General features: G+C 35.1%; 2 protein-coding genes and 1 pseudogene across 2 annotated transcripts; 1 reads left to right on the forward strand and 2 right to left on the reverse strand.

Moving 5' to 3' along the window:
• Positions 1-10,939: 10,939 nt before the first annotated feature.
• On the reverse strand, positions 10,940-12,333 carry LOC111403554. The gene is made up of 4 exons (XM_023032108.1): positions 12,041-12,333; positions 11,925-11,990; positions 11,421-11,472; positions 10,940-11,377 (listed from the first exon to the last, which is right to left on the reverse strand). Exons 1-4 carry the CDS (start codon positions 12,331-12,333, stop codon positions 10,940-10,942), a joined length of 849 nt encoding a protein of 282 aa, XP_022887876.1.
• Positions 12,334-18,784: 6,451 nt separating this feature from the next.
• LOC111403562 lies at positions 18,785-20,336 on the reverse strand (annotated as a pseudogene).
• A 728-nt stretch (positions 20,337-21,064) lies between these two features.
• LOC111403571 lies at positions 21,065-22,370 on the forward strand. Its single transcript, XM_023032131.1, has 4 exons — positions 21,065-21,714; positions 21,777-21,861; positions 21,955-22,157; positions 22,295-22,370. Exons 1-4 carry the CDS (start codon positions 21,065-21,067, stop codon positions 22,368-22,370), a joined length of 1,014 nt encoding a protein of 337 aa, XP_022887899.1.
• Positions 22,371-27,947: the final 5,577 nt, after the last annotated feature.

The raw sequence follows: 27,947 nt of genomic DNA on the forward strand, positions 1-27,947 counted from the left end.
AAGACTTATTTAACCCATGTATTTTCAAATAAGCAAGAAATTAAAAATAAAATAAATTCTACATTGTAACTAAATATTCATCCCTTATTTTAAAGAACGCTAAAACAATTAGCGAACGAAAGTAGTGATTAGGAACAAGATGTGATAATTGATAAAAATTATGGGTAAAAATACAAAGAAAAAAAAGTTGAACACTTAAATGTTAGAATAAATAAAGTTAGGAACCATTCGTGCAATTTAAATTTGGCACATTTATAAGAAAAATGTGACTTGAATATAGAAGAAAAAATTACATATGAGCATGCTAAAATATTTACATTTATGAAAACAATTTAATTAATTATTACTGTCTTTTTTATCGAAAAACGATAGCCAATAGCGTAACATATTAAGTCCTTGTTTGAGTTACATTATTTTCATAAGAATGTATTTTTGAATAATGTATTGATGAGAAATGTATGATTAAAAAATCAAAATAAAAAATTGAATTTGTATTTAATATTTTTTAATTGAAAAATGTGTGATAGAAATAATATTAAATCACTGTTTAAAAAAATATATATATTAAAAAATGTTGGTTTAAATAAGGCATTAACAGCAAATTTTAAACATCACCTTCCCTTCACAAAGTTGGGTACCAAAAATGACATTCGTCATATTGCAACGAAAATATAATAAAGTGAAGTTTTAAATTTATATTTGTATTAAAAAATTTCCCTACTCAATCACTTAAAAGTTAAAATGTATACATGTCGTGTAAATCTTTTTGTTGGATTAATATATTGCTTGAATCCACCGGCGCGCCAACGTAATGTTACCCACGTAACAGCCTTAATTCCACCGGCGCGCCGCCAAACGCGGGGGAGTCACATGCAGCGTGCGTGCGAGCAAGTAAGAGCTCACGTTATGTGGGTCCCGGAAAGCACGTTATTAGCGTCGGTAGACTCTGGTCCACACATCATGCAACGTAAGAGAATCCGACGGTCGGATGCAAATGTGGAGCCCAGACGCTTAATTTGCTGTGTCTTTTTTGATCCTGCGTGCATCACCAGACATAAGTCACGTGAAATTGCATAGGGATTTGTGCTCTGATATGTTCGTCCGTTATATAATAGACTTGTTTGGTTTAACTGATAAGTAAGCTTTTCTTTAAGTGTTCATTTTTTAGGCCAAGAAATTCAAGATAGAAATTCTGTTCCTAACTTCAATACAATAAAGAATTGCAAAAATTGCAGTGGGATGGATCAGTAAAGCCCCTGTTTGGCGGTCTTTTTTGCAAAAATATTGTTTTAAATAGTAATTTTTTTGAATAATGTATAATTAAAAAGTAAGAAAAAGTTTTGAATTCACATGTAGAATATCTTATTGTATCAATGTATGATTGAAAAAGAATATATAGTGTTGTGACTCGGACCCGGTTCTTTGTGCTCTCATAATTTTCTGCTAAAGACGATTTATGGAAATGCGATTTTATAAAGTGATCTTTACACTGGATGTTAACACTTGGCACATCACGAACCGTTGGATGAGTCAATTGGTCTTGGTGATATAAATACACTTGGACAATTTGTTTACCCTCAGATTTTCTTCTGCCTTTTCATTTCGAGAGAGTTCATCTTCTCTGAGTGGCTAGGGTTTTCTGATTCGTCATTATTTTTTAACATCTCATTCGAAATGATATTTTGAGAGTTTAGTCTTGAATACATGTGATTTCTTGAGTGAAATATGTAATAGTTGTGAGAACTGGTATTCTGGGTTCATGAAAGCAGATCTGCAGTTTATTATGTGATTCGAGCCAAATATGTTGGTTCTTTGTGAAGAGATAGTCTCTTATACTGTATTTTGGTATTGGCTAAACGTTTGTAACTTTCCTTGCCAGTTTAAGGTGTTATAGTGCAATATATATATATATATATTCTTTACACATTTATAAAAGTTTACTTATTAGAATTTAATATTTCTATTTTTAAAAATATTTAGGCCCCGTTTGGTACTCATTTTTGTAAGAAATGGAATGAAAAATATAACCGTTACGAAACCGACACAAGAGATAGAAAGTCAAATATGTTAGCTTGATGTCATGGATACAGTCATATTTATCATTTTTGTGGTCAAAGAATGGAAATCAAACGGGGGCTTAATTTTTAAAAATTTATTTAAACGCTTGTTTTTCACGTTCGAGTATTTTTCATATTTGAACTCAAAAATGCATTTTAAGTTTTACATTATAAATTTAGCCCTTTTTAATCTACGTTATGTACAAAATAAATTTTTTACTCACTTATTTTCAATCACACTTTCTTTAACAAAATAATATTATATTCAAATTTAATTTTTTAAATTTTTTAATCACACATTTTTTATTAAAATACTATTCAAAAATACATTTTATGCAAAAAAAAGGGGGGGGGGGGAATACTACTCAAAAATACATTTTATGCAGGGGGGGGGGGCTCAAACTAGATCTTAACATTATTCTCGAAAATGCATATTTAGAAATAACAAACCAAACATGTTTTCAATATTCGGTAAAATTGAAAACTAAAAATAGAGAATTATACGAACCTTGATTTTTTAGAGAATGAGGCTCGGACATGATCAAAACATAATCAACAATGTTATTTTGTTTCTTTTTTATTATACAATCAACTATCTTTCTAAATGATTATAATTTGAAATTTTCAACATATATATAATTGGACCGATTCCAAGTCCAATCAAGCTAGCTAGTTTGATCCTATAGTATTGAGCTCTATTAAAATAGTGATTTTTTAGATAATGTATGATTAAAAAATAATAAATAATTTTAAATTTATGTATGATATTATTTTTTGGAATGATGTGTGGTTAAAAATAAATTTTGAAATTATATATATTTAAAAAGAATGGATTTAAAATTGAGAAATGGACGATTTTTTATTTATTAGTCATGATAATGAGGGAGTCATATGCTTCATTCAAGGGGCAAATTAATAACTTTATTTTTTTCCTTTTATTTATTTTTATATTTATTTAATTGAGTGGTGCGTAGGGTGTAGGTTAATGGTCAAGATCATGCTGGTGAACAAACCCTTTTCTTGGTTGTAAGTCACGTGCATACGTAATCGTGTACCGGCCACCTACACAATTATTTCACAAGGTTCCATCTCCACCAATTGTAACATTTTCCATCATCTAAAGAATAACAAATTAAAAGTAATTAAGAAATGGTTAAAAAAAAATTATACCAAAAAAGTCAAAATTTGTTGAATAATATCTTACTCTTTTTTAATATTTTAAACTTTTTGATGGGTTGTTCTGTTTGTTATCATAGTAGTTGTGGACATGTAATTGTCACATTCTGGAATTCTACGATCACGTATTTATGAAAATTTTAGCTGTATTTTTATTATAAAAAATAAATTTAATCAACGGCTGAAAGATCTACGTACATCAATTACTTTAAAAACAGATTTTTAAATTATTTAAAATCAATGGTCTGAATTTTGTCACCACTTTTGTCAATCATATTTGTAAGCATACTTTATACAAATAGCATAATATATATACGAATTGATATATTAATTAGTAATTACCAATGAAAAAGAAAGCATTTCGAAGACAACCCGAACCATGATTTATTTGGTTTACCAGTAACATTACCGGAAAACAGTAGAGGGTGTCGGTGCGATAATACTGCCGGATGTATCAGATCACACCCACATCATTTAACTGAAGTGGGGAAAATAAAATGACTTATCAGGGGTGGGTTTTCAATAGCATAAATTTAGAAATGAACAAAAATTAAGAATTTTTATTACAGTTAACAAAAGAGTGTGACGTGAGTATGACATCCACGACCCAACGCCGTGAACTTACGTTAAAATTTGTCAAATGACCTCTTTATCCATCGGTGCAGTGCTTCATGTTCCGTAGAAAGATGATTTCCCAGGGGTATTTTCGAAAGATTCCAATTATTGTTTCCCGTGGATGCATCAATTCAAATTATTGAAATAATATGCTACTTGTACAATTTATTTGAATTCCAACCGAGAACATCTTCCAACCATTATTTGAATACTTGAAACAACATGGCTTACCTCTTAGTTATTGTTTTGGAAAACTTTGATTATTTTTTGCTAGCAGTCATATAATTATAATTTTATAGAACCCTTGTAATTGAAGTTAGTTCGACCAAAAGAATATATTTTGTAGCATGTTGCCTCTTTAACAAGTTTGAGAGATATATCTAGCAATTTATTTTTGTGACTCGATAAGATCTCACCCGATAATCCAAGATACTAACGATTATAAAGTAGTGACACAATTTATGTGCATGTATATCCTCTTGCCTAAATACCTAATATTAGAGCTCGACTTTGATATATTTAAAACATAGCCACATTTTTTAAGAAATCAATCCATCACTTCGGGTGACTTACATTTTTTATCAATTTTTCAATCACACACTTCATTGACAATTCTTAAAGTCTAGAACATGTGAATTTTATCAAAACCAAACACGGATCAGAGCAATTTGACTGTGCATTATTTGGTAGAGATTAAAATCAAATTTTTAGTAGATTTTCATGATAATTGATGAATTGTGTAATTGAAAAATTGTAGATCCCATAAAATGTAGTTAAAATTTAACTTAAATTAAAATTTAATTTTAACTCCTTTCAAACACAGGCTATATAAAGTACCATTTGGAGTTTTGATCAATCTTTTCACCATAAGGTGACATTGATATTCACTACAAAGCTCACTTGAGGCCCAAATATGGCACTTCGACTCAGTACTCACTTATGTCCAAGCCCATCCTAGGTCTACTTGGGTAAATTAGGGCCAATGCCCTATTAAACTAATTAAATGGAAATTACACTGTCCCAGGTGTATAAAGATTGGGATGCAAACATCAGGTGGAAAACTTTTTTATGCAAATGTCAAGGTTTTATGTAATTATTAAATGTGAAATATTTATTTTTATCATTTAATAATTAGTAAATGTGTATATTAACTGATGACGCGTTTCCTTAATTATCGTAATTCAAATTACAATTTTCTTAATTACCATATCAATCATCATCTCTCTCTCTCTGCCCCCCACGATTTCACGTAATCTCCAAACCCTCTCTTTGTTCTCCCACGATTTTTTGGCATCTCCGAACACTCGCTTGTTCGAACTCATCCATTCGGAGTCCAAATTTTGCCAATTAGTTATCCTACAATCTCACCATTGTCGAATTCAATTTGTGCAAGAATCACCGTGTGCAGTACATCCCTTTCGCTATACTGGAAAAACGCAATCTAATGAAGAAATCTAAGGTCGTAGAAGGGGTTATTAATCTCAAAGACACAACAAGAAGAAGAAACAAAAGGAGGTTATAAGACAGCGCAATGAAAACCCCAACGCATTCGGTGTCTGTGACCGAGCGAAAAGGCTGGTCGAACAAGGTTACTTCCTCAATTTTTTTTTATTGAACAATGAAAAAACATACTGGATATTTGGGCATTCTCTAAAATGTAGTTGGTTGAAGTAATTTGGGTATTTGGCATGACCTAGGGTTTTGGGTGTAAGGATTATGTGTATCGAAATTGCTTCATGACCCGAACTCAGTGAATGTGATCATGGTAGATGATTTGTGACCTAAGCTCATTGTATGTGACTCGGAGGTGCTAACGATGAATTGATCTAATCTGTGACCTTATTCATTTTATTGAAAACTAATCTGTGATGTGACAATGCAGCATGTATATGAGATTGAATTTGTGCTTTTAATTTTGATGTCTTATATGTTGGGCGGAGTCAAAGGTACTAACAATGTGACCTGTGACCCGACTCGAATGTATGTGCATTTGAAGTACTAACAAAGAATATATATATGTGACCTGGGCTAACCGAATATGTGACTTGACTGTTCTAACAATGAAGATCTGTGACCCTATTCAACTTACTAACCATAGTAGATGATCTGTGACCTAAGCTCATTGTATGTGACTTAGAGGTGCTAACGATGAATTGATATAATCTGTGACCTTATTCATTTTATTGAAAACTAATTTGTGACGTGACAATGCGACATGTGTATGGGATTGAATTTGTGTTTTTAATTTTGATGTCTTATACATTGGGTTGAGTCAAAGGTACTAACAATGTGACTTGGCTCCAATGTATGTACATTGGAAGTACTAACAAATATTAGATCTGTGACCTGAGCTGACTGAATATGTGACTTGACATTTCTAACAATGAAGACCTGTGCTATTCAACTTACTGACCCAAGGGACATGTGTATGCATATGTGACCTGTTAGGCAGAGCATGTTATTAATTGAATATCTTTGTGTTGTAACATATCATTTGTGTGTGATTTCTTTCATTACAAGTGTTTAACATTGTCTGCAATTCCAATACAGACCTAGGAATTCATAATACCAGAAGATGGGTGGTTTCCTGGGAAAATTACAACCTCAGTCTATAAAGATGTCTTGAATACCATTCAGATAAGCTTAATCCGACAACAGAAACGTATATTGATGGGAACCTATTTTGCTCATTTTCTAGAGTGCGACGAGATCACAATACAACCACAACTGATTCACTTCTTCCTTCTGAGACAGGTTCGTCAGCCGAACAGCGAAAAAATGTGGTTTTATGTGGCTGGAAGGTATGTGAGGTTCTCTATCTCCGAGTTCAGTTTAGTCACAGGCCTAAGATGTCATGGACAGTGTGATACACAAATGTATGACAGTAGAACATAAAAATGAAGGGAAAATACTTTTCTCAAGTGGATAATGTAACACATGAAGATATCAAATCGACATTCATCTCTACGTGTCAAATGCCGGACTTGGATCTTGTCCAAGCTCTGCCGGATGATGACGTTGCTAGGATTGGTGCTTTGTATTTTCTCACCGCCTATCTATTTCCTGGAGATTAAAAGAAAGTTTTTGACAACTACTTGTTTGCTCTAGTTGAGGACTTCGATGTGATGAACAAATACCCATGGGGCAAATTATTATTTGACATTACCTTGGGTTTACTGAAAGATGGGTTGAGTAGGAGAACTCCACATTACAGGCTACGAGGTATGTTGGTAGACTTTCAAGTATGGATTTATAAGACTTTTCCAAGTCTAGATGGAATTATTGTCACACGAACATTGAAGACACATCCCCGAATCATGAATTGGATGGCAAATGAACAACCTTCTGCTGCTAAGTTGGAAGGAGCTGACTACTTCGCAAATGTTGATGTAATAAATCAGTAAGCCTTGTTACCAGTATACTGAACTGTTATACACTTTTACTAATATACACTTTTGCATATTGTGATTTATGACCTGGAACCATCGGAAACGGAAATGGCCATGCCATATATGAACAATGTCCAGTACTAGAAGCCGATTCAACCGGACTTGTTAAGTGAGAGCCGCAGGAAAAAGAGGACAAAGAAATCAGCCGACAATGCTAGTGCTAGTGGAAAGTCAGCGATCCTCTTAACGGATAGCAGTATGGGACAGCCTAATGTGTCGAACGACGATGATGATTTCGTTGATCCTCCACCACGACGTCAAGACACACCCCTCCGTGAAAAATCTCCAATTGATGAAGCACTGTCAGCTGCCCATAATTCTCCAGATGAACCACACCCTCACATGCCACAATGGGTTGATGTAAGTGGATGTAATTATTTTTTTGAAATTAGCGAACACAGATCAATGTCTTAGGTCACATATTACCATTTTGAAATCATTGGTCACAGATCACTGTGATGTAGGTCACATATCCACTACATTTTCCTCACAGAACATATTTTCCTAGGTCACATATAACCCCTTTTTTTTCATACAACTGGTTACACTTGTGTTGTTATAGTGTCATGTCAAGCATATGATGATCTGAGGATGCAATTATGCAAACTGCAGTCGGACAATAAATTGTTGAATAGGGAGCTTGGTGACATCAAGTCACAGATGTCATGCTTCAATGATGTGCACTCTACAAAAATGAACTCCATTATCCAAATGCAAGGTGTCTTAAAAACTGACTTGATGGAGATTCAAACTAACATGCAGTTTCTGTCCGAAACTGTGTCAGCAATGATATCTTCTTCAATGGAAGAGATCATGAGACGGTTTAGTGAAAAGCAAAAGATCGAGGCACAGAATTCACGGAGTTGGAGATAAGGGAACTCATGTTGCTAGAGGCTCTGATAAGACCGACGAGGTACTTACATGATATTTACACATTTCATTATACACACTATGGTCACATTGACATGCTAAGTATTCTTCTTCTCCAAGATACAGGTGCAAACAGTGTAGCTAAATGTTAACAGGAAAGGGAAAGGTAAGATAGACCCAAGTGAAGACATTGGTACTCCCTATAGTCTTCAACCACCATCGTTCGATTTAGGGATCGGATATACGCAACCTGAAGACGTACACTCTGAAGACATTCAGAAACAGGTAGATTCCATTATATCTGACGTGTTGACGGCAACCAAAAGTGTTCATGTAGAGGTATTCACAAAGCCATTATTCATTCTGTACTTGTCACAAATCAACTGCATGCCAATAATAGAAAACTTTAACAAGTCACAGATCATTCAAAACTTATTCACATGTAGTTTCATATGTCTGATATGAAACATAACAAGCTTTTACAACAATATATAGGAATCCACTTCTCCTGATGGTCGTTCTGAATTACCAGTCAAACGGGTTTCGAGGCCTGCAAGGATACTACAATCTCCGTTCGTTGTTGGAGAAGGTAAATTGTTCAAACATGATGATCATGTCATAGTTTTTGAGCATTTCAAAGGCGACATTGAAGAAGTTGACAGATCTACGTTCGTGAGTTGGTTCCAGAGGGGTTTAAAACCTAAAAACAAGTACTTATAATTTGTTTATATCTGACAATGTAACTTAACAATTCATGGTAGCGCAACACTCAATATTCAATTTCATGTTTGCAGGAAAAATTTTAACGACGAGGACGACAAAATCAAACCTGCATTCGTCATCGGTTCATTTTCAGTTGGTCACAAGTCATGGTTCTACAATTTTATACACACAGAATCATCTTTGAGTAGCACGATACAATAAAACCACATTATATTCTCACATTTCCACAGACTGGCCACATATTTTAACTTCTTTACTTACATATCATTGTTGGTCACACTTCATATATTGGTCACATATTCACATGTTGGTCACATTTACATAGACTTTCCTTTTCTTTAATGTCATTGTTTCCTTTTATTACAACATATGGATGCGTGCTTCTACTACATTCGCCAGCTTGCAAAACATGGCAAGAATTTACATTTTAGAGCCACAACAACAAATTCTTTGTTTCAGCATAAAATAAAAGACATATACCCTGCTTTTATGAAGGATCCCCAGGTTCTGATGTCAGAGTCGAGCCTTGTTAATGTCATAACTGGTCACAGCCTACCTTTAAGCACACCTTGGGTTGATGTTGACCATGTGTTCATGTCAATACTGCCCACAAACAAGGCCCACTGGATGTTAGGTGTACTACAATTCAAAAGCCACACCTTGACAGTGTTCAATTCAACAGGTAAAACATATCGTGACTGGAAGGTTCTAGAAGGCATTGAACCATATATGAAAACCTTCCAGCACTTATGAATGCTTTGGGAATTTCGAAAAATGACCCTGATTACGACAGACCTGGCTCCAAGGAATTGAAGGTGTACATGAACAGTACGCTATCTTAGCAGACAAATGGGTAATTCTTATGACATATTATGTATGCTTGACCTGATAATTTTTCAATCATAACATTAATTTTTCACTGTTATTTTGCAGTCATGATTGCGGGGTATTTGTGATTTTGTACGCTTTATACATCATCTGTGACGGACGATGTTCTATTCCACATAGATTCGGCATTAACAAGTGTAGATTGGGTATTGCTGCACTACTTTACAAATATCGAGAGATGTACGTGAAGCATGCGAAGCAGGGATTAATGGAGGAGGGGATGGTTATAGAATGACATAATATGTGTTAGGAAGATGAAGTTTTAGTTGGTAGATTTTGTGATCTGTACACACATGGCTTTTTGTATTTTTGTCGTTGTTTTTCAAGTGGATTGTCTTGTTGCTATGTACACGAAATTTTACGTGTGAAATATATGACAGCATCACTTTTCAAGTTATAAAAATCTAGTAATTGTCTTCCACAGGAATTGATTTCGTGAACTGTTATATTTTGGTCACAGGTTATTTTGGGTTTATATGCACATGGATGGTCATAGATCATGAGTTACTTTGTACTGGGTCACCAATTAAGTAATCACAAGCAGTTACTGTATATGATCTTTTATTGTTAGAGAATGTCACAGATAACTTAATTCAGTGGCACATAACTTTTTTTTAGCCAAATTTAATCCTTTTATGTGTTATTGGTCACAGATAACTCTATTTTGTGTCACATGTCATCACACTATGTCCCAAAACTGTTAGGTGATTACATGTATTTATTATTGGTCACATTTACATAGAATTGAGGTCACATGTTCATCATATTTTGGTCACAGAGTTGTTACGAAGTCATATCTCAATTTTTTTTCCATACCAATGGGTCATGTCTTTAAAGTTTGATCACATGCATGTGTCTGATTCATCAGGTCACAGTTCTGAATTAGCAATGACCACACAATGCAATAACAACGTTTATGTGTTTGACATCAGGTCACAGGTCCTGCTATGTGAGGAATAGGGATTCACAACCATCTAGATTACATAACCATTGGCCTTGTCTGAATGATTGTATGAACAAAAAAATACTTAGACTCAAATAAGAATTTGCACACTTGAAAAAACAATGGATTGCCTATGACGTCAATTTTGTATTACAAATGAATATTTCTAAAACACAATGGTCACATATATTCAGTGCTATTGAAATGTATTGCATTGACTAATATTGGCTCAATGGGACAAGACTGGAGCATCTCCTACGGTTGTGACCATATCCTCCACAGTGCCCACATTTCACTATTGGTTTCCCTTCTCTGGATGATCTCTTCCTTTTCTCAGTTGGCCTTCCACAACTCCGTTTCTGATTAGGAGCTAAGACAATTTCATGTAGAACGTCTTTAGGTAATGTCCATTCGCTTGGATTTCCAACTGGATATATCGAGTCTTTGTATGCGTTCAAGTATGCATCACGTATGTAATAATAAGAACAGAAAGTATATGGATCCCTTTTTGTATTTGCAATTACAGCCAATGCGTGTGGACATGGTAATAAATCAACTTGCAGCATTTTGCATGTGCATGTCTGTTTCTCAATATCAACAACGAAAGTTGTCTTATCACTGCTAACAGAAAACATTGACTGGTTGGAAGGAAAAACCTGGGAGAATATAATCGAATGGACAAATTACGTCAGTTCAAACAAGTATATACCCAGCAGTCACAGTCTTCAGGTGCATGTCACAAATTATATATCTAAGTAAGCCACAGTTGCACAATTTACTGTTACAGAATTATATGAAAAGGTCATATGTAGTTGCACAGTTTAATGTCACGGGATTGTATAGAAATGTCACATGCATTGAGTTGAGGTCACATATATAAAGGGAGCATAAGCATACAAACATATGCTATCACAGATGTGAATTTCAAGTCACATTAGTTTAAGCAACTGTCGCATGAGTAGTTGTTATCGTTAAAATTAAAACTTACCTTAGGTTCTTTAAATCTATACTCATTTTTCTGATCTCGTTCTCGTATTTGTTTGTCAATTTTTGAAAGTCCCATGCGCGTTGTCTTTGTGTTTACAAAACTAGTTTTGCGTAGTTTGTCGTAATGACTCCAGTAGGGATACGATTGGATAATTTTTGGCTGCCTTTGTGACTGCATTATCTGATTCTACGATATTCGATGTCATTGTTGAATACCTATTTTCTGGCATATGGACCAACCTCAGCCTACAAACATGTATTGCTTTGAGTAATATCATATAACTACAATATGTAACAATTACAATGTTTTGTGAAAAATTATATTGAAGTACTGCAATACTAGGTAAGTACTAATCTTCTGATTCATCGTGTCTAGTTGCCGCATATGATATTCAAACTCTTCCAATGTGTAAGCTCTAACAACTGAATTGAAAGCTTGTGTAATGTTTTGTCCAGATTTCCCAAAATGTGACTTCAAGTTTTGCAGTAAATGGTACGAACATATACCATGATAGGTTCTCGGATACACATGTTCTATTGCATTCTTTATACTATTATGTCGATCCGATACAAAACATAGCCCTTCTCTATTCCCGTATGCCTTTTCAGGTTTTCTAAAAATCATCTCCAAGATTTGTCGTTCTCATTATCTTCAATCCCAAATGCAAGGACGAATACATTGTTACTTGCATCTTGCGTACATGCTATGAAAAGTGTACCTCCGTAGTGACCATTCAAGTACGTACCGTCAACCACAATTACAGGCCTACAATGTTTCCAACCACATATTGATGTACCAAGTGCCATAAAGCACTACTTGAAGCGATTGTGACCGTCAACCTCCAAGTTTGTGACCGTTCCAGGATTCTTTTGTTGAAGCATGTAGAAAAAACTTGGTATGTTACCGAACGAATCGGTCGGATCACCTCTTATCATCTCAGGGTTTGCTCACGAGATCTCCATGCTTTCGAATAATTTAAATAAATCCCATAAGTATGCAACATATCACTGCATATATCCTTCGGTGTGTATATAGTACGAGACGACGTATACTTGTACTTGATGTTAGAGGACACAACTGTAGCTATTAGTTGCCTGTGTGACCCCAGCACTACATTTGATGCACATATGTGACTACCAATCTTCCGAATTTTAAACAGTTCCGTTTTACCCCATTTGGATGCTCTACATATCCAACTACATCCCTCTTGTGAGCACCTCACAATTTATTCTTTCTTGTCTGACCGCTCCACCATAAACTCAAACATATTCTATATAACAAAAAGTGACAAGCTTAAATTTAAAATATCTTTATCACAGAAGACCCTTCCTTCTTCGACATCTCTACCATCCGCAACATAAACAACTGTGATTTCGTTGTCATCAATGTGATGTACATTTTCAATTGCTGCTTCACAAATGTCTGATGCCATATCCTACAACGTACATAACTCACCAACAACATGTGGATTAACTGGCAGTATGATAGAGGGTTTATCTACTTCTGCCTCCGCAACATCAATGATTAATGGGTATTTAGTAGGTTTGCGCTCCATATCCTTGAGCATGATGTAAGAGAGCACATAACTATCATTTCTGATTCTAATTGGAGGCAAATCTTCGTTCAGTGTGTACTTCAATGAGACTGCCATCTTTGTAGGATCCAAATCGAACTCTTTCATTACCGTGTCCACAAGGTTTACATATCTGCAATTTCAATCTACCAACGCCAAAGAAGTTTGAGATGCATGCAACAGGCACACGTGCAAGTACATCATTTCTGCAAATTAAATTTACATTTGTTAGTGGTCTAATGATGAAAGTGTAACGATTGACAGAGTTTGTGTATGAACTCCTAAAATAACAGGCATGCACGTTTTCCATAAAGTTGAATGCATGGTAGAAACATAAGTCACAGTTTAGGAATTACAATTCACTTACACAAGTTATGCGCATTAGTCACATATACAGCGTGCACTTAATTTTACGAGTGTTTTCATTCATGTCACATTTTTGGAAGTACGTCATGTAAGAATGAATATGACTGAATATCACATGGGTCACAAATCATGTAACACAATTGTCTCACTCAGATTATGTGCAGTAGTTCTATATATCGAGTGATTCAGGTCACATTCTTCAAAAAATGAATCACAGAGAATATGAATTTCAATATTGTTGAGACACACTTTAATTCATTCATCACATGTCTCATATGTGGCCTTCATATTACATTACATACAATATGCGCATTGGTCACATAGTCAGATATCATATCATTTGTCGAAGCACGTACCTGTAATCTATTTTCAGCGATGATCAGGACTTCTGTGACTAATGCTAGATTTCTTCTGCTGCAAATATGACCGTATTAATAAATTGATAATCCTAGTTTGAAATTCAATGATTATTCTTGTCTCTCGCGACTGTATTCGATTAACCGAACACAAATTCAGAGTATGTGACTCGACGTTTCAATCGCGGGTGAGATTGTGAAATTTATCATCGAAATCAGTGATATCTGTTACCTGCGTCGTTATCGTCAGCGGCCGGAATAGGGTTTCATGGTGAGAACGCAGAATGCCAGCTGAATTTTTCAATTTTGGGATGTCGATTTTGTACTGAAATGAGTCATGATATAGAAGGGGACTAGGCGTAAATTTAGGAAACGGTTGTGACTATATATATACACACACACACACACACACACACACACCTAACTTTTGAATATTCAAACTACGCACCTGATATATGCTTGGGTGTATACTTAGTGTCTGAACTATGATTTTTCCCTTGAATAATTCCCTTTTAAACTAATTAAACCATTTAATACATAATTAATACGTCCTAAAAATCCCAAACCCCACAAAAACGTAATTCAATATCCCCAATTCCAGAAGACATTCAATCTTTTTCCACTGGAGGTTTCTCCTCTTTAGAATTTGTTGTTATAACATGCAATCCAAATTCTACATCTGCGACCATATTTGTTGATGGGGGTCCCATAAATTGATTGTTGTTTCTAAGTCGAATAATCGATCGGAACCAGAGGTCTCGTCTTCTTTTCCTTGTGCACATCTCACTCTCATCTTTGTATAACAATTTAATTTTATGAAAGAGGTAAGATCCTATAGCAATCAATGATTTAATTATCTCGGCCTTTGGGCTTTATGTTTAATATTTTTCATTTGTATTTTATGAATTAAGCGGTCCCAATTGCTTCAGTTGTTGTTAAGTTTCAAGGTTTTTCTGGATAATGAAAGTTTCAATTGCCGTTAAATGTTGCATATGTATTATGTTGTGTTGTAGTGCAAGTTTGCTGTTAGAGATGCTTTCGTTCAATATGTAATTTATGGCAATGTTTAGGATGGTTTGCTGTGTAATATCCCGTTTGTGTGTTCATTAGCAAACTAATATATGTTTTGCCTTCTTAGGTGAAAATGAGTTGTTGAAAAAACTCAATGTGAATAAACAAGAAGAAATAGAAGTATGAGTAAATTTATTCTTATTTAACGGACATTACAAGATTTTGAGGTTGAATATTTACTTTCCTGGTTGGTATTCCGCTGTTGCGGGTCATTTGGATGTTAATGTTTTTTGAACGTAATATTTATGGAGTCTTCTCTACTGATATTTGTTGATTTTGTGAAATTTCGAGAAGTTTTGGATTTTTTTTTATTTTTTTTGTGGAATTGAATGTTTGATTCGAATACATCACTAAATTACTCCATTAGGCAGAAAGTTGGGCAACTTGATAAATCTTTACTCATGTATTTGGCTACGGGATAAATTTGGAAGAGGTAAAGAGAGGAAAGGCTAAGGATTTGGAGGCAGGTTTTGAACATATAGATGATGAAGGGGATTGGCTACCTAATCCTTTCTAGGATTACTAATAGAGTATAGTTGTTTGAAGAGGTAGCAGATTGGTCTCTATTAGTTGAAGTGAAACTTAAATGAGGAGCAAAGAGCATGTTGGCATTTTTGATTAGGTTTTGTTTGAACCTTATAATGTAAATAATTAACATTTATGAAATTTCTTTTTGATGATTTTGCTATTGTGATTGGGAATATGTTTGAAAATAAGATTGTTGAACTTTAGAAGAAACTGATTATGTCAAGACAAATGAAAAAATATATTTGAATCAATTAAATTGATACATACAAGGTATTTGACGAAAGGAGAGTGTGAAAAAGTGACATTCTAAAAAAAGTCACAGTATCTTTTGAGCAATTAATTAGATGCATACGTGTGCATTTTTGAAAATATGAACATATAAATCCAAGCTTTGTTTTTATGTCAATACATAAAAGATAGTTTTGAATCAATTAAATTGATGCATGAAATGTGTTTGTTCAAAGAGAATGTGAAAAAGTGCATAATGTAACTTTTCTAAAAAAAAAAAAAAAAAAGGTCATATTTTTTCATTGGAACAATTAACTAGATGCATATGTGTGCTTTTTTCAAAAAAAAAAAAAAAAATCAAACATACAAATTTAAACTTTGTTTTATATAATAAATATGAAAAAGAAAACTTTTAATCAATTAGATTGATGCATGCAATGTGTTTGATCAAGAAAAATGTGGAAAAAATTCACTTTTTTATTTTCTGTCATTTTTTTGAATATGTATATATAATTTTAATTTGTGTCACTTTTTAAATTGATCACTTTTTTTTGAATATTTGTCACTTTTTTAAATAGTTGTCACCTTTATTTTTTTTGAATTTTTGTCACTTTTTTTAGTAACATTTCTTAAAATTTTTGTCACTTTTTTTTAGTGACAAGCGTAAAAGTGACATTGTGTCACTTTTTAATAAAAGTGACATTGTGTCACTTTTTAATTTTAGATGGTATTTTTTACTTCCAGAAATTTTTTTATATGATTTTTCAAAAGATCCTTAATTTTAAAGATATTTTTGTAAGCTACCCTTTCTAGTTTGTCTCAAATTGTAAATTAAGTTATTCACACAAATAGCACAAGATTCTGATAGAAAGTGTCTTCTAATATGACCAAAACGTAGGCCCACTGAACTCAGTTTACTCAACAACTATAACATATTAATGTAGCAAACACAGTCTCACTATTAGTCGCACTATGTGCCATCTTATTATTTGGGTCATTAATTTCTTTTAATTTTGTTGCTTCAAATAACAAACTGAAACATTAGATAATTATTGCGATCACTGATTATAAATAACGTTACTCTTTTTTTCCGAGATAATTGAACCTGGGAAGATTAGAAATTAGTTCAGTATAAATACCATCAAATCTCTTGTGGATATGACATAGATCCATGGCTTTAGCGACAAACAGAGGGAGGATTTATCCAAAACTGAACTTCCAAGAGTTTTCCATATTTGGCCGACTGAAAATTGTAGCTGCCGTAAGTCACACGCAAGAGACGGAACGTTATACTAATGCAAAGAAAAAGATTCAAGAATCAATGGTTTTACCAACCAATGATGCATATGCACCACAAAATTCAATATCAATGCAGTAAGGGTAAGCACAAACGGGTACCATCTTAGATCTTTGAAAATTATTAGGCTTGTCATTTGCATGTCGAAAGATCCATGTGCAGTTATGCAATGCAAGCAACGAAGAAAAGGAAAAAAGCAGAAACTAGCATCAATGATTCTGCAGCATAAACATTGGACTGAAGTTGTAATAGACCTGTTCAAGAAAAACTATACAAGTGACAGGCAAGAAGAAAAGGAAAAGCAGTCTCGTCAAACATAGAAAATTAGAAAAAAAAAAAATAATAAGGCAGCTACCATAAGCCCCGTTTGGCCCCCATTTTTCGAAAAGGTGGAATAGATTTTTTTTTTTTAAAGGAGTTGTTGAAAAAAAAAGGAAAATTTTTAAGTTTATGTGTAATATTATTTTATAAAAGATTGTATGGTTGAAAATAGGAGAGAAAAAAATGAAATAGAATTTAATGGGGGCCAAACGGTGACTTAATTTTAGTTTAGAAGAAAATACAAGTAGAAAAAGTATTCTCTTCCATCCTTTTCCTTTTATTTAAAAAAAGGTTGAACATCAACCTTAAGGGTCCCCCACTGTCCCACCCCGCCCTTGGAGCATCGTGAGAGAGGTTAACCGCAAGATGTGCCTCAGCAGGCCAAGGAACAAGAGCTACATGTATACTGGTGCCTACAAAGAGTCTCAATCGATGTTTCAGGAATCGAACCTTCACACTGCGACTACCAGCAAGGCTGAGTATATCTCACCCTTCTCTTTTACACCACTGAAATATACCCCGTGGGCTCCTTTTCCTCTTATTTGATATTACAAATGGAGGACTATTAATTTCAACAAATCAATCAAGAGTGGACAATTCCAGGGATTTGAGGAAGTATATATTAAGCGCCCGTTTGGCACCCCTTATTTTACATTATAATGAGAGGAATGGTACTTTTTTGAATAATATGTGGTTAAAAATGAAGAATTTTTTTTGAATTCATGTGTAATATTATTTTATTGGAGAATGTATAATTGATAAAAAGAGAGGGAAAAATGAATTATAACTTAATGGAGAATAATGGAGGTCAAACGGGGACTAAACCTAGCTTGTTTGACCATTTGGTTGCGAAAATTTTAGCATTTATGTACACGTGATAAATCAATGACAATATGCTCCATGGATAAAGAAACCCAAGTCAGTCTTGCCTCTAGTCAACACTTTTAATTAAGTGCTTTCTTGAGAATGTTTAACTAATAATTTAATCAGAAGATCTCACAAAATGTGCTGACAAATAGTGTAATAAGTTTGAAAGTTACTTCTTCGACCCAAAAATCACCAAGGGGAGGTGAATAGGTGAATAACGTGGAATTAAATTTACCAATAAAAGCAACAATTTACTTTTTAATTGTTCTAAATGTTTAATCAATCAAGTTGATTTTATCCTATGTTGAATTGCCACAATAGTTAATAAAGCAATAAACAACATAGAATTTTTTGACGGAGAAAATTCTTCACTAATTAAAAACTCCGAGACCAAGTTAGTGAGATCCACTATAGACAATAAGAACTTGTAGTATGTTCTAACCTAGAAAACTCACTAAACTCGCTGACCTAATTCTGCAATCTCCAATACCAGTTAGAACGTGCTTCACTCACACCTGCTTTCAATCTTTTGGAATTGTCTGTCTTCTGTGGATCCCAACACCTTGTTCTTGTACTCTTTTCGTGCTTATGGTCCAACTTCTATCAATTTTCAACAATCTTTGAAAGTTATTGAGAAAATACCTTCCTGATTATGTTTAGGAATGGAATGTTTTGGATTATGTGATTTTGATATATTTTCCAACTTGTGGTTGATTAATCTAAAAATGTAGAATTGTTGTTCTCTCTCCACGGGATGTTATGAAGGTAAAATATAATGATCAATCACACATTTTCACGAAGCGAGGCTTGTGTATTTATAGTAGAGTGGTATTGGGGTAGTATAAAATAGATAGAATTATTGAAAATCGCGAATTAGTGTTTCTCAAAAATCACCATCAGACGAGCATAGGCTAGCGCGAGGTGAGCAACAAGTGTGTCACTTGAATGAAAGTCGTGCGACAATGAATTTGTTTTGGATGCTCGAGTATTAGCTTGGCGACAAGCTAGCATAATTCCTGCGACTCTTTCTCCATGTTCTATATTCGAACCCAAAGACTCCTAGTTTATATGTACAACATCCCAATAGATTTCTTGACTTTTACAACTCTTTTATAATAATTCTTTGTCTGAAAAATAGTTAATACAATTAAAACCTAACAGATTACCTTCTTAGAGTTTGTGTGCAAACGTGATGATGAGATATTCCTTATATCATCCCTTAGTAGATAGAATGAACACTTGGGGGTAGCTCTGCAAGAAGATGCTTGAAGGAAGGGAAGCTGCTTATTGAAGGTCTAGACTGATACTCCAACCTGCCAAAAGAAGCATCACAAAATGATGAAATGTATAAACAAAAGGTAAAAATAACACAAATACAAGCATTAAAGTTGGCAAAATTTTCAGTTCAATATTGGTTAAAATTCTAATCACAAAGCAAAGCTCATAGCCATTTTAATCAATAAATACTTGCATTATAACGAGGTTGCCAGAAAAGTAAACTTCAGAGTGCATCTAAAATTGGCAAAAAACGATATTGACTGTAAACTTACTTCTCACATATTTGATTATTTGAAGATTGGAATGCTAAGCTACATGAGATTAGAGGTATCTAACTTTGAGAAAATGCTTCTATGCCTGGCACCAGCATGAGCTAACTTGTAATGCTCAGTAACCTGAACGCTACCCCATTGAGATACCTCAATTTCACACTCAAGCTCCTTAACAACAGCAAATGCATTGTTGTTCTCTAAATGAATGATTACATGAGAGTATGAATAAGGATGACGGTCCTCATAAGGTCCATATCTTAGTCCTGTACCTGAGAGGTCAGTGGGTTCAACTTGTGAATGATTCCACCTTAGAAGTTATTGTCTTAACCATTGTTGCTTGATGTTTTATATGATAAAGAGAGAGAATAATTGCACTGTTATGGTAATAAAACAATGGAAAGTCTGACTGGATTTTCTCTATCAGGAAGGGTTCAAGAGAGTGTTAATATGTAAAGTATTTCTAATGTGATTGATTCGATTTCCTACTGAGAGATCAAGTGGTGGGAGATTAACAAAGGCAATGGAGGAGTTCTCAGATTTTATGAGGGAAAATGTGTTGGTGGACCTGCCTCTGATTGGTGGAGACTTTACTCGGTCTTCTAATCGGGAGCAGCCTATTTTATCGCGAATAGATCGGTTTCTGATTAGTGGAGAATGGGAGAAAAAGTGCCCAGAGGTTACCCAGAGAAGACTAGGGAGGGTGTATTCTGATCACTTCCCTATCTTACTAGCCGGGACTACGAGGTGTAGTGTAAGAAGACCTTTTAGGTTTGAGAAGATGTGGCTAAAAGTAGAAGGCTTTAGGGAGCGTGCACGGGATTGGTGGGCATCTTACAATTTCAGGGGGTTTCCCAGTTATGTGTTCGATCAAAAATTGAAAGCCTTAAGGAGGGATATAAAGAGGTGGAATGAGGAGGTAGTGGGAGATTTCAACTGGCGTAAAAACTAATGTATGTTAGATATAGAAGAGCTGGATAAGAGGAAGAGGCGTGGAGAATTAAGGGGAGAGTTGGAGAGGTTGGTAGAGATAGAGAAAATAGTCTGGCGTCAGAAATCTAGGGTCAAGTATTTGAAGGAGGGTGATAAATGTACCCAATTTTTCCATACATTTGCCAATTCTAACAAGCGTAACAATTCTATCACCATGCTGGTGGTAGACGGAGTTACTTAAGAAGACCCACAAAATATTGGGATCTAAATGGTGAATTTCTATCAAAATCTGTATCGTGAGCAGTTTGACTGGAGGCCAGAGTTGGAGGGGTTAGATTTCTCTACTATTACTGAAGAGGATGCAAGCTTATTAGAGAGATCATTTGGGGAGGATGAGATTACGGAGGTGGTGTTTAGCATGAATGATGATAAAGCACCAAGGCTGGATGGATTCTCATTCTCATTTTATAAGGCTTGTAGGAAAGGGGTACGATCGGACATTGTGGATGTCTTTACTTATTTCTTTCAATGTGGCAGGTTCTTGAGAAGTTCTAATGCTACATTTATTGTGCTGATTCCAAAAAAATTGGGAGCATCAGATATTAAAGATTTTTGTTCGATCACCTTAGTTAGCGAGGTGTACAAGATTATTGCAAAGCTGCTGGCTAACAAATTAAAGAAGGTGTTGGAAAAAGTGGTGTCTAAATTTCAGAATGCCTTCATCAAAGGGCGCCAGATATTGGATTTTGTACTTATAGAAAATGAATGCATTGACTCGAGATTGCATATAGGGATTCCAGGGATGTTATGTAAACTTGATATTCAGAAAGTCTATGATCACGTAACTGGGGATTCCTTTTATATATGCTCAGGCGATGTGGCTTCGGGGACAAGTGGTGCTGTTGGATTCATTTTTGTGTATCTACGGTCTCGTATTTGATTTTGGTAAATGACACTCCTGAGGGTTATTTCCGGAGTAGTAGAGGTTTGAGGCAAGGGAATCCATTGTCTCCATTATTGTTTGTCATTGTTATGGAGGCTTTAAGTGGTATGCTTGAGAAAGCTGTGGGAGAAAGTCCGTTGAATGGCTATATGTTAACTAGTTTCAGGTTTCCCATTTGCTATTTGCAGACGATACATTGATCTTTTGTGATGTAGAGGCTGAGCAATTTAGGAACTTGTGCAGTCTGTTACTATGCTTTGGGGATCATAGTTGGAGATGTCGCTAATGTGGAGGAGTTGGTGGCCATATTGGGTTGTAAGACTGCGCCACTGCCTATGTCCTATCTTGGGCTCCCATTAGGAGCATGGTTTAAAAACATACACATTTGGAATAGTATTGTGGAAATGTTGGAGAGGAGGTAAGCGGGTTGAAAACATATGTACCTCTCAAAGAGAGGCCGTCTTACACTCATCAAGTCCATTTTATCGAATCTATCCACTTACTTCTTGTCACCCACTTACTTCTTGTCATTATTTCCTATCCCCATTATCGTAGCAAAAAGATTAGAGAGGATTCAAAGAGAGTTTCTATGGGGAGGTTTAGGGGAAGAGAGGAAACTTCACTCGGTTAACTGGAGCGTGGTGTGTTCTTCCATAAAAATGGGGGGCATCGGATTGAGGAGTCTTGTTTTGTTTAATAAGGCCTTATTGGGTAAATGGTTGTGGCGCTTCAATGTGGAGAGGGAGAGCTTAGAGATTATGACGCGAAATATGGTATTCTAGAGGAGGGATGGTGCTCAGCCGAGCATCGTAGTTCTTATGGGGTGAGTTTATGGAGGTATATATGACAAGGGTGGAGAGAATTTCAAGATAGATTGACGTATGAGGTGGGAAATGGTAATACTATCAGATCCTGGGAAGATTGTTGGTGTAGAGATCGACCATTAAGAGCAGAGTATCCTTCCCTGTATCATATTACTTTGATGCCGTAGGATATGGTGCATGAAGTCTTACATGTGCATAATGGGAATCCCAGCTGGAACATCGCTTTTGGGAAGGGTCTACAGGACTGGGAATTGGATGATTATGCACTACTCCTAACCTCTTTGTATGAGGTGCACGTCAGGGTGGGCGAAAGTGATCGTAGCAAGTGGAGGTTGGCACGCGATGACATTTTCTCAGTAAGCTCTTATTTTAGATCTTTATTGAAACCTAAGGAGAGTTCATTCCCATGGAAGAAGGTATGACGTTGTAAACTGCCCCCTCAGGTGGTATTTTTCTTATGGACGGTTGTGAAGGGACAAATGTTAACGGTGAATAACCTCCGATGTAGGGGCTTTTATGTTACAGAATGGTATTACATGTGTCGGAGGATGGGGAGACGATTGACCACTTGTTCCTTCATTGTGACGGTGTTCACACCCTATGGAACGATATTTTGGCTTCCCAACACATGGACTGGGTGTTTCCACAGCGAATGGAGGATCTGTTGAAGGCATGTGGGAGAAGATTTCGTAATAAAGATAGCAAGATTGTTTGGGGCCTTGTCCCAGGGTGCATCGTCTGGTGTATTTGGAGGGAGAGAAATAGCCGTTATTTCGACAATAATACACGGACAACAGAGCGAATTAAAGAATCTTTTTATTTCACACTGTATATTTGGTTTAATGCTGTGTCTTTTACTCGTATATACGGGTTGCCCAATTTCATGTCGTTTCTGTCTTGTATTAATTGATAATACACTTCTTGCGTATTATCCATGATTAATAAAATATTTGATTACTCATAAAAAAGGAGTAATTAGCACAAAACGTCTCTACCTTTCATTGTTTTTGTGGAAAACGTCCAAACCTTTCGTTTTTAGTGGATTATGATTAATAAAATATTTGATTACTCATAAAAAAAGGGGTAATTAGCACAAAATGTCCCTACCTTTCATTGTTTTTGTGGAAAACGTCCAAACCTTTCGTTTTTTAGTGGATTACACCCTCACCTTTACCTTTTTTTGCCCAAAACGCCCTTCTGTCAACTCTCCGTTAAAATGATCCGTTAAATCAAAAGATAATTAGCATAAAAAGTCCCTACCTTTCAATATTATTGTGCAAAATTCCCTACTTTTCATTTTTAGCATAATTAGCACAAAAGGTCCATACTTTCAATATTATTGTGCAAAACATCCCTACCTTTCATTTTTAGCATTTTCACCCATACTTTTCACCTTTCATTGCGCAAAAGGTCCTTTTTATCCATTTTTCAATAAAATGATGATTTTACCCTCCTATTCAAATAAAACAAAAACAAAAATAAATAATTAATTGCAATTATAATCCTAAATCTTTCAAAACATTACAGATAAATCCTAAATTATCCACTGCCGCCACTTTCATAATCCTACCAAGCCACCTCCTATAGATCCATATAGCACCACCTTTCGGCCACAACACCTATCGGACTCCACCACCACCACCACCAGCCTCACCTCACTCTCTCCAATATTCTCCTCCATAGTATTGCTCATCAATCTGTCCGAAACAACCACATTTACGGTGGTGGAGTCCGGTAGGCATGGTGGCAGAAAGGTGGTGTTATGTTGATTTATAGTTGACAGTTTGATAGGTTGTAAAAGTGGTTGTGGTTGGAAATTTATGATTTCTTTGTAATTCTTTAAAAATTTAAGGACTATGGTTGCAATTGGTAATTCATCTTTTCTTTTTGTTTTATTTGAATAGGAGGGTAAAATCGTTATTTTATTGAAAAAATTGATGAGAATGACCTTTTTCGCAATGAAAGGTGAAAGGTAGGGGTGAAAATGCTAAAAAATAAAAGGTACGAATATTTTGCACAATAACATTGAAAGGTGGGGACCTTTTGTGCTAATTGTACCAAAAAATGAAAGTTAGGGACATTGTGCACAATAATATTGAAAGGGAGGGACCTTTTGTGCTAATTACCTTTTGATCTAACAGAGCATTTTAATGGGGAGTTGACAGAAGAACGTTTTGCGCAAAAAAAAGGTAAAAGTGATGGTGTAATCCGTCAAATAACAAAAAGTAGGGGCGTTTTTCACAAAAACATTGAAAAGTAGGGACGTTTTGTGCTAATTACCCAAAAAAAAACTTCAAGAGGAAGATATGATTTCTTCTTCTTTTTGCCAACAACGACTACCGCTTTGACCAAAGCTATATGATCAAAGCGGGTGGGAAGGCAAGAAGGATTTCAGCTGCTGGAGCTTTCCCAATATTCTCAACCTGAGACAGCCAATCAATAACATGAATGTGCAAACTACAATTTTTGTAGTTTTCAAGTGAAAAATTGAAACGACCGTCCAGAAAAACTGGTAGAAGTGTCATAATACATGTTCCATTGAGATTTGCAAAATCAAGACTACCCCCATATTTTTAACATGGTTTATTTATTTTACTGGAATCTAAATGGAAGATGTATGATGCTAACATCTTATAGAACGTTTCTCCTTAGTAGACAATTGTGTACCATTTTAACTCCAGGGCACCACCACACCTTTGTCTGCACTGTGTGTTTCAGTTACTGGACCATGCTCTAGCAGGATAAAAATTCTCTGGCATTATCATTCTTCTTGAAATACCATAAAGAGTGATACAAAGTTAAAGCTTTCACCCAATTTAGATCTTTACATTTCCATATTCTTCTTAATCTGAATAAGTGCAATGTATTTAGTTTTTCTTGAGACCGATCTTTTACCCAAAGCATATTCTGGATAACTTTAGCTCAGAACAAAGATACTAGAAGAAAAATTATTTCATTTCATTATGGATAATGGGAGAATTAATTATAAATACAGTTTAACATTTTTATAAATACAACTGATAGATCAATGGGATGACTGTTGGAATTAAATTTTTAATCATGCTAAGAATCAAGAATCACATATAATTATAAATTGATAAATCGAATTCATACATGCGGAAGCCATTGTTGATGTGAATAATAGTTGTAATAGTAGCTAACTCTTCCCCGCCCTGCTTTTCACAAAGTATTAGTTATCAATGGGTCAAGCTAATGAAACCAATATAGAGAGAAGAGATGACCTAGACTCTTTATAGGAATTTATTTAGTCGTCCCATTATCGACTTAAACCCTAATTAAGGTTTATTTCCTGCCCACATACTTCAAATGTTTAATTGTAAAAGGTCGAATTGATCACTTAATAAATTTGGCACAAACACAAATATCATCAAGAGCCATACATCTAATCCGTAAAATTTGCAATCGAATCTGAACCCACATATGTAATTATTACAACATTCTCCCATTTGGACAAACATTTGATTGCTATAACAAAGTTTTAACACCCGAGTTAGACTACATAGGTGGCCACAAAAGTATAGCTCCAATGATGACACCTTATGTAACATGATCCGATCCAACAAGAATATTAACACCGAACATAGAAGTCATTACACCAATTAAACAATATAAGACCATTCCATAGCTACAAATGCCAACATTCTTATCGACATGGATCCCCATCCTCCAACTAATGTGATAGTATATGGTATAAATTTAGCACCAAATGTGATCAAAAAAATTGTGCTAATTCATATCGGTCCTCATAATGTTTCAGATTAAAATAAAGCGAAATGTCTCCAAAGGAGACTAATCTTATGTCTTTATCTATCATATCTCGAGATCATGATAATATCAAAAATATAAGTCAAATGCATGCTTAAAATCGTTCATGGATAGGGGAAAAATATTTTATTATCAAAAATGGTTGTACCCAAAAATATATGAGTTGCCTACGTACCCCGTAAAGGGATCAAGCCCAAAACATAGTTTTTTACATATATATATACATAACTCCCACTAACCAAAAACATCAAATGTTTTCACAATACCCATATTAGCAACATGTGTCTCAAAGACTTTTGGTGCGAGTCCCTTAGTCAAGGGATCTGCAATCATTGCCTCAATATTAATATGATCTATTTTCGTCTGCCCTTCTTTGACTCTGTCTCTAACAACCAAATTTTGATGTCAATATGTTTTGACCCACCATAACTTTTATTATTCTTTGAAAAGAATACTGCTGCACTGTTATCACAGTAGATGGTAATCGGTCTTGAGATGGAATCAACAACTTTCAAGCCAATGATGAAATTTCTTAACCAGACGGTTTGAACTGTAGCCCCGTAACATGCCACAAATTCAACTTGCATAGTAGAAGATGCCACTAGAGTCTGTTTAGCACTTTTACAAAAGATAGTACCACCAACTAATATAAAAATATAACATGAGGTTGATTTCAAATCATTTTAATATCCAGCAAAATCAGAATATGAATATCCTACCACCTCAAGATGATTTGAACGTTGGAATGTAAGCATATAACTTTCAGTTTTCTTCAAATATCTCAAAACTTTCTTAGCTGCTTTCCAATGCTCTTATCCTAGATTAGATTGAAATCTGCTAAGTACACTGACTGCATAGGCTATATCCGGCCAAGTGCAAACTTGAGCATACATTAAACTTCCCACAACACTAGCATTAGACTCCCTTTTCAGCTCATTCATTGAATATTGAGTTTTGTTAAACTTATCTCCCTTTATTATAGGTACATCATCATGTGCACATAGGGGTGTCAAAAAGGCTCGGCAGCTTGGGCGACCCGCGGCCCGACTCGAAAAAAGCCCGAGCCTGAGCCCCATTTTGGGGACACGGGCCGAGCCCGAGCAGGCCGGTGAGCTTTTATTAATAAAAAAATAGAAGAAAAAGAGGCAGCAAGGTAGAATTCTGCCTGCCCTTTTAAAGGCAGTAAGTTTGCTGCTTTAAAAATGCAGTTTTAAAGGCCTAGATAGCTCGGGCCGAGCCGAAATTTTTTGGCCGAGCAAAAGCTCGGTTCAGCTCAAGCTCGTAAAAAAGCTCTACCATTTTAATCGAGTCGATCTCGAGCCTAAAATTTTAGGCTCGGCTCGTTGACATCCCTAGGTGCAAAGTTCTGCATGTTAAACATTTCTAGGACATGTCGTATATAAGCTTTCTGAGAAAGTCCCAGTAAGCCACGATTTCTATCACGATGTATTTTAATGCCAAGTATATAAGAAGCTTCTCCAAGATCTTTCATCTAAAAATTAGCAGACAACATTTTATTTATCTCATGAAGCAACCCTAAGTTACTGCTAGCAAGCAGAATGTCATCAGCATACAGTATAAGAAACATAAAATTTCTC

Source organism: Olea europaea, chromosome 1 (assembly GCF_002742605.1).
Source record: "Olea europaea var. sylvestris chromosome 1, O_europaea_v1, whole genome shotgun sequence".
Classification (NCBI taxonomy): Eukaryota; Viridiplantae; Streptophyta; class Magnoliopsida; order Lamiales; family Oleaceae; genus Olea; species Olea europaea.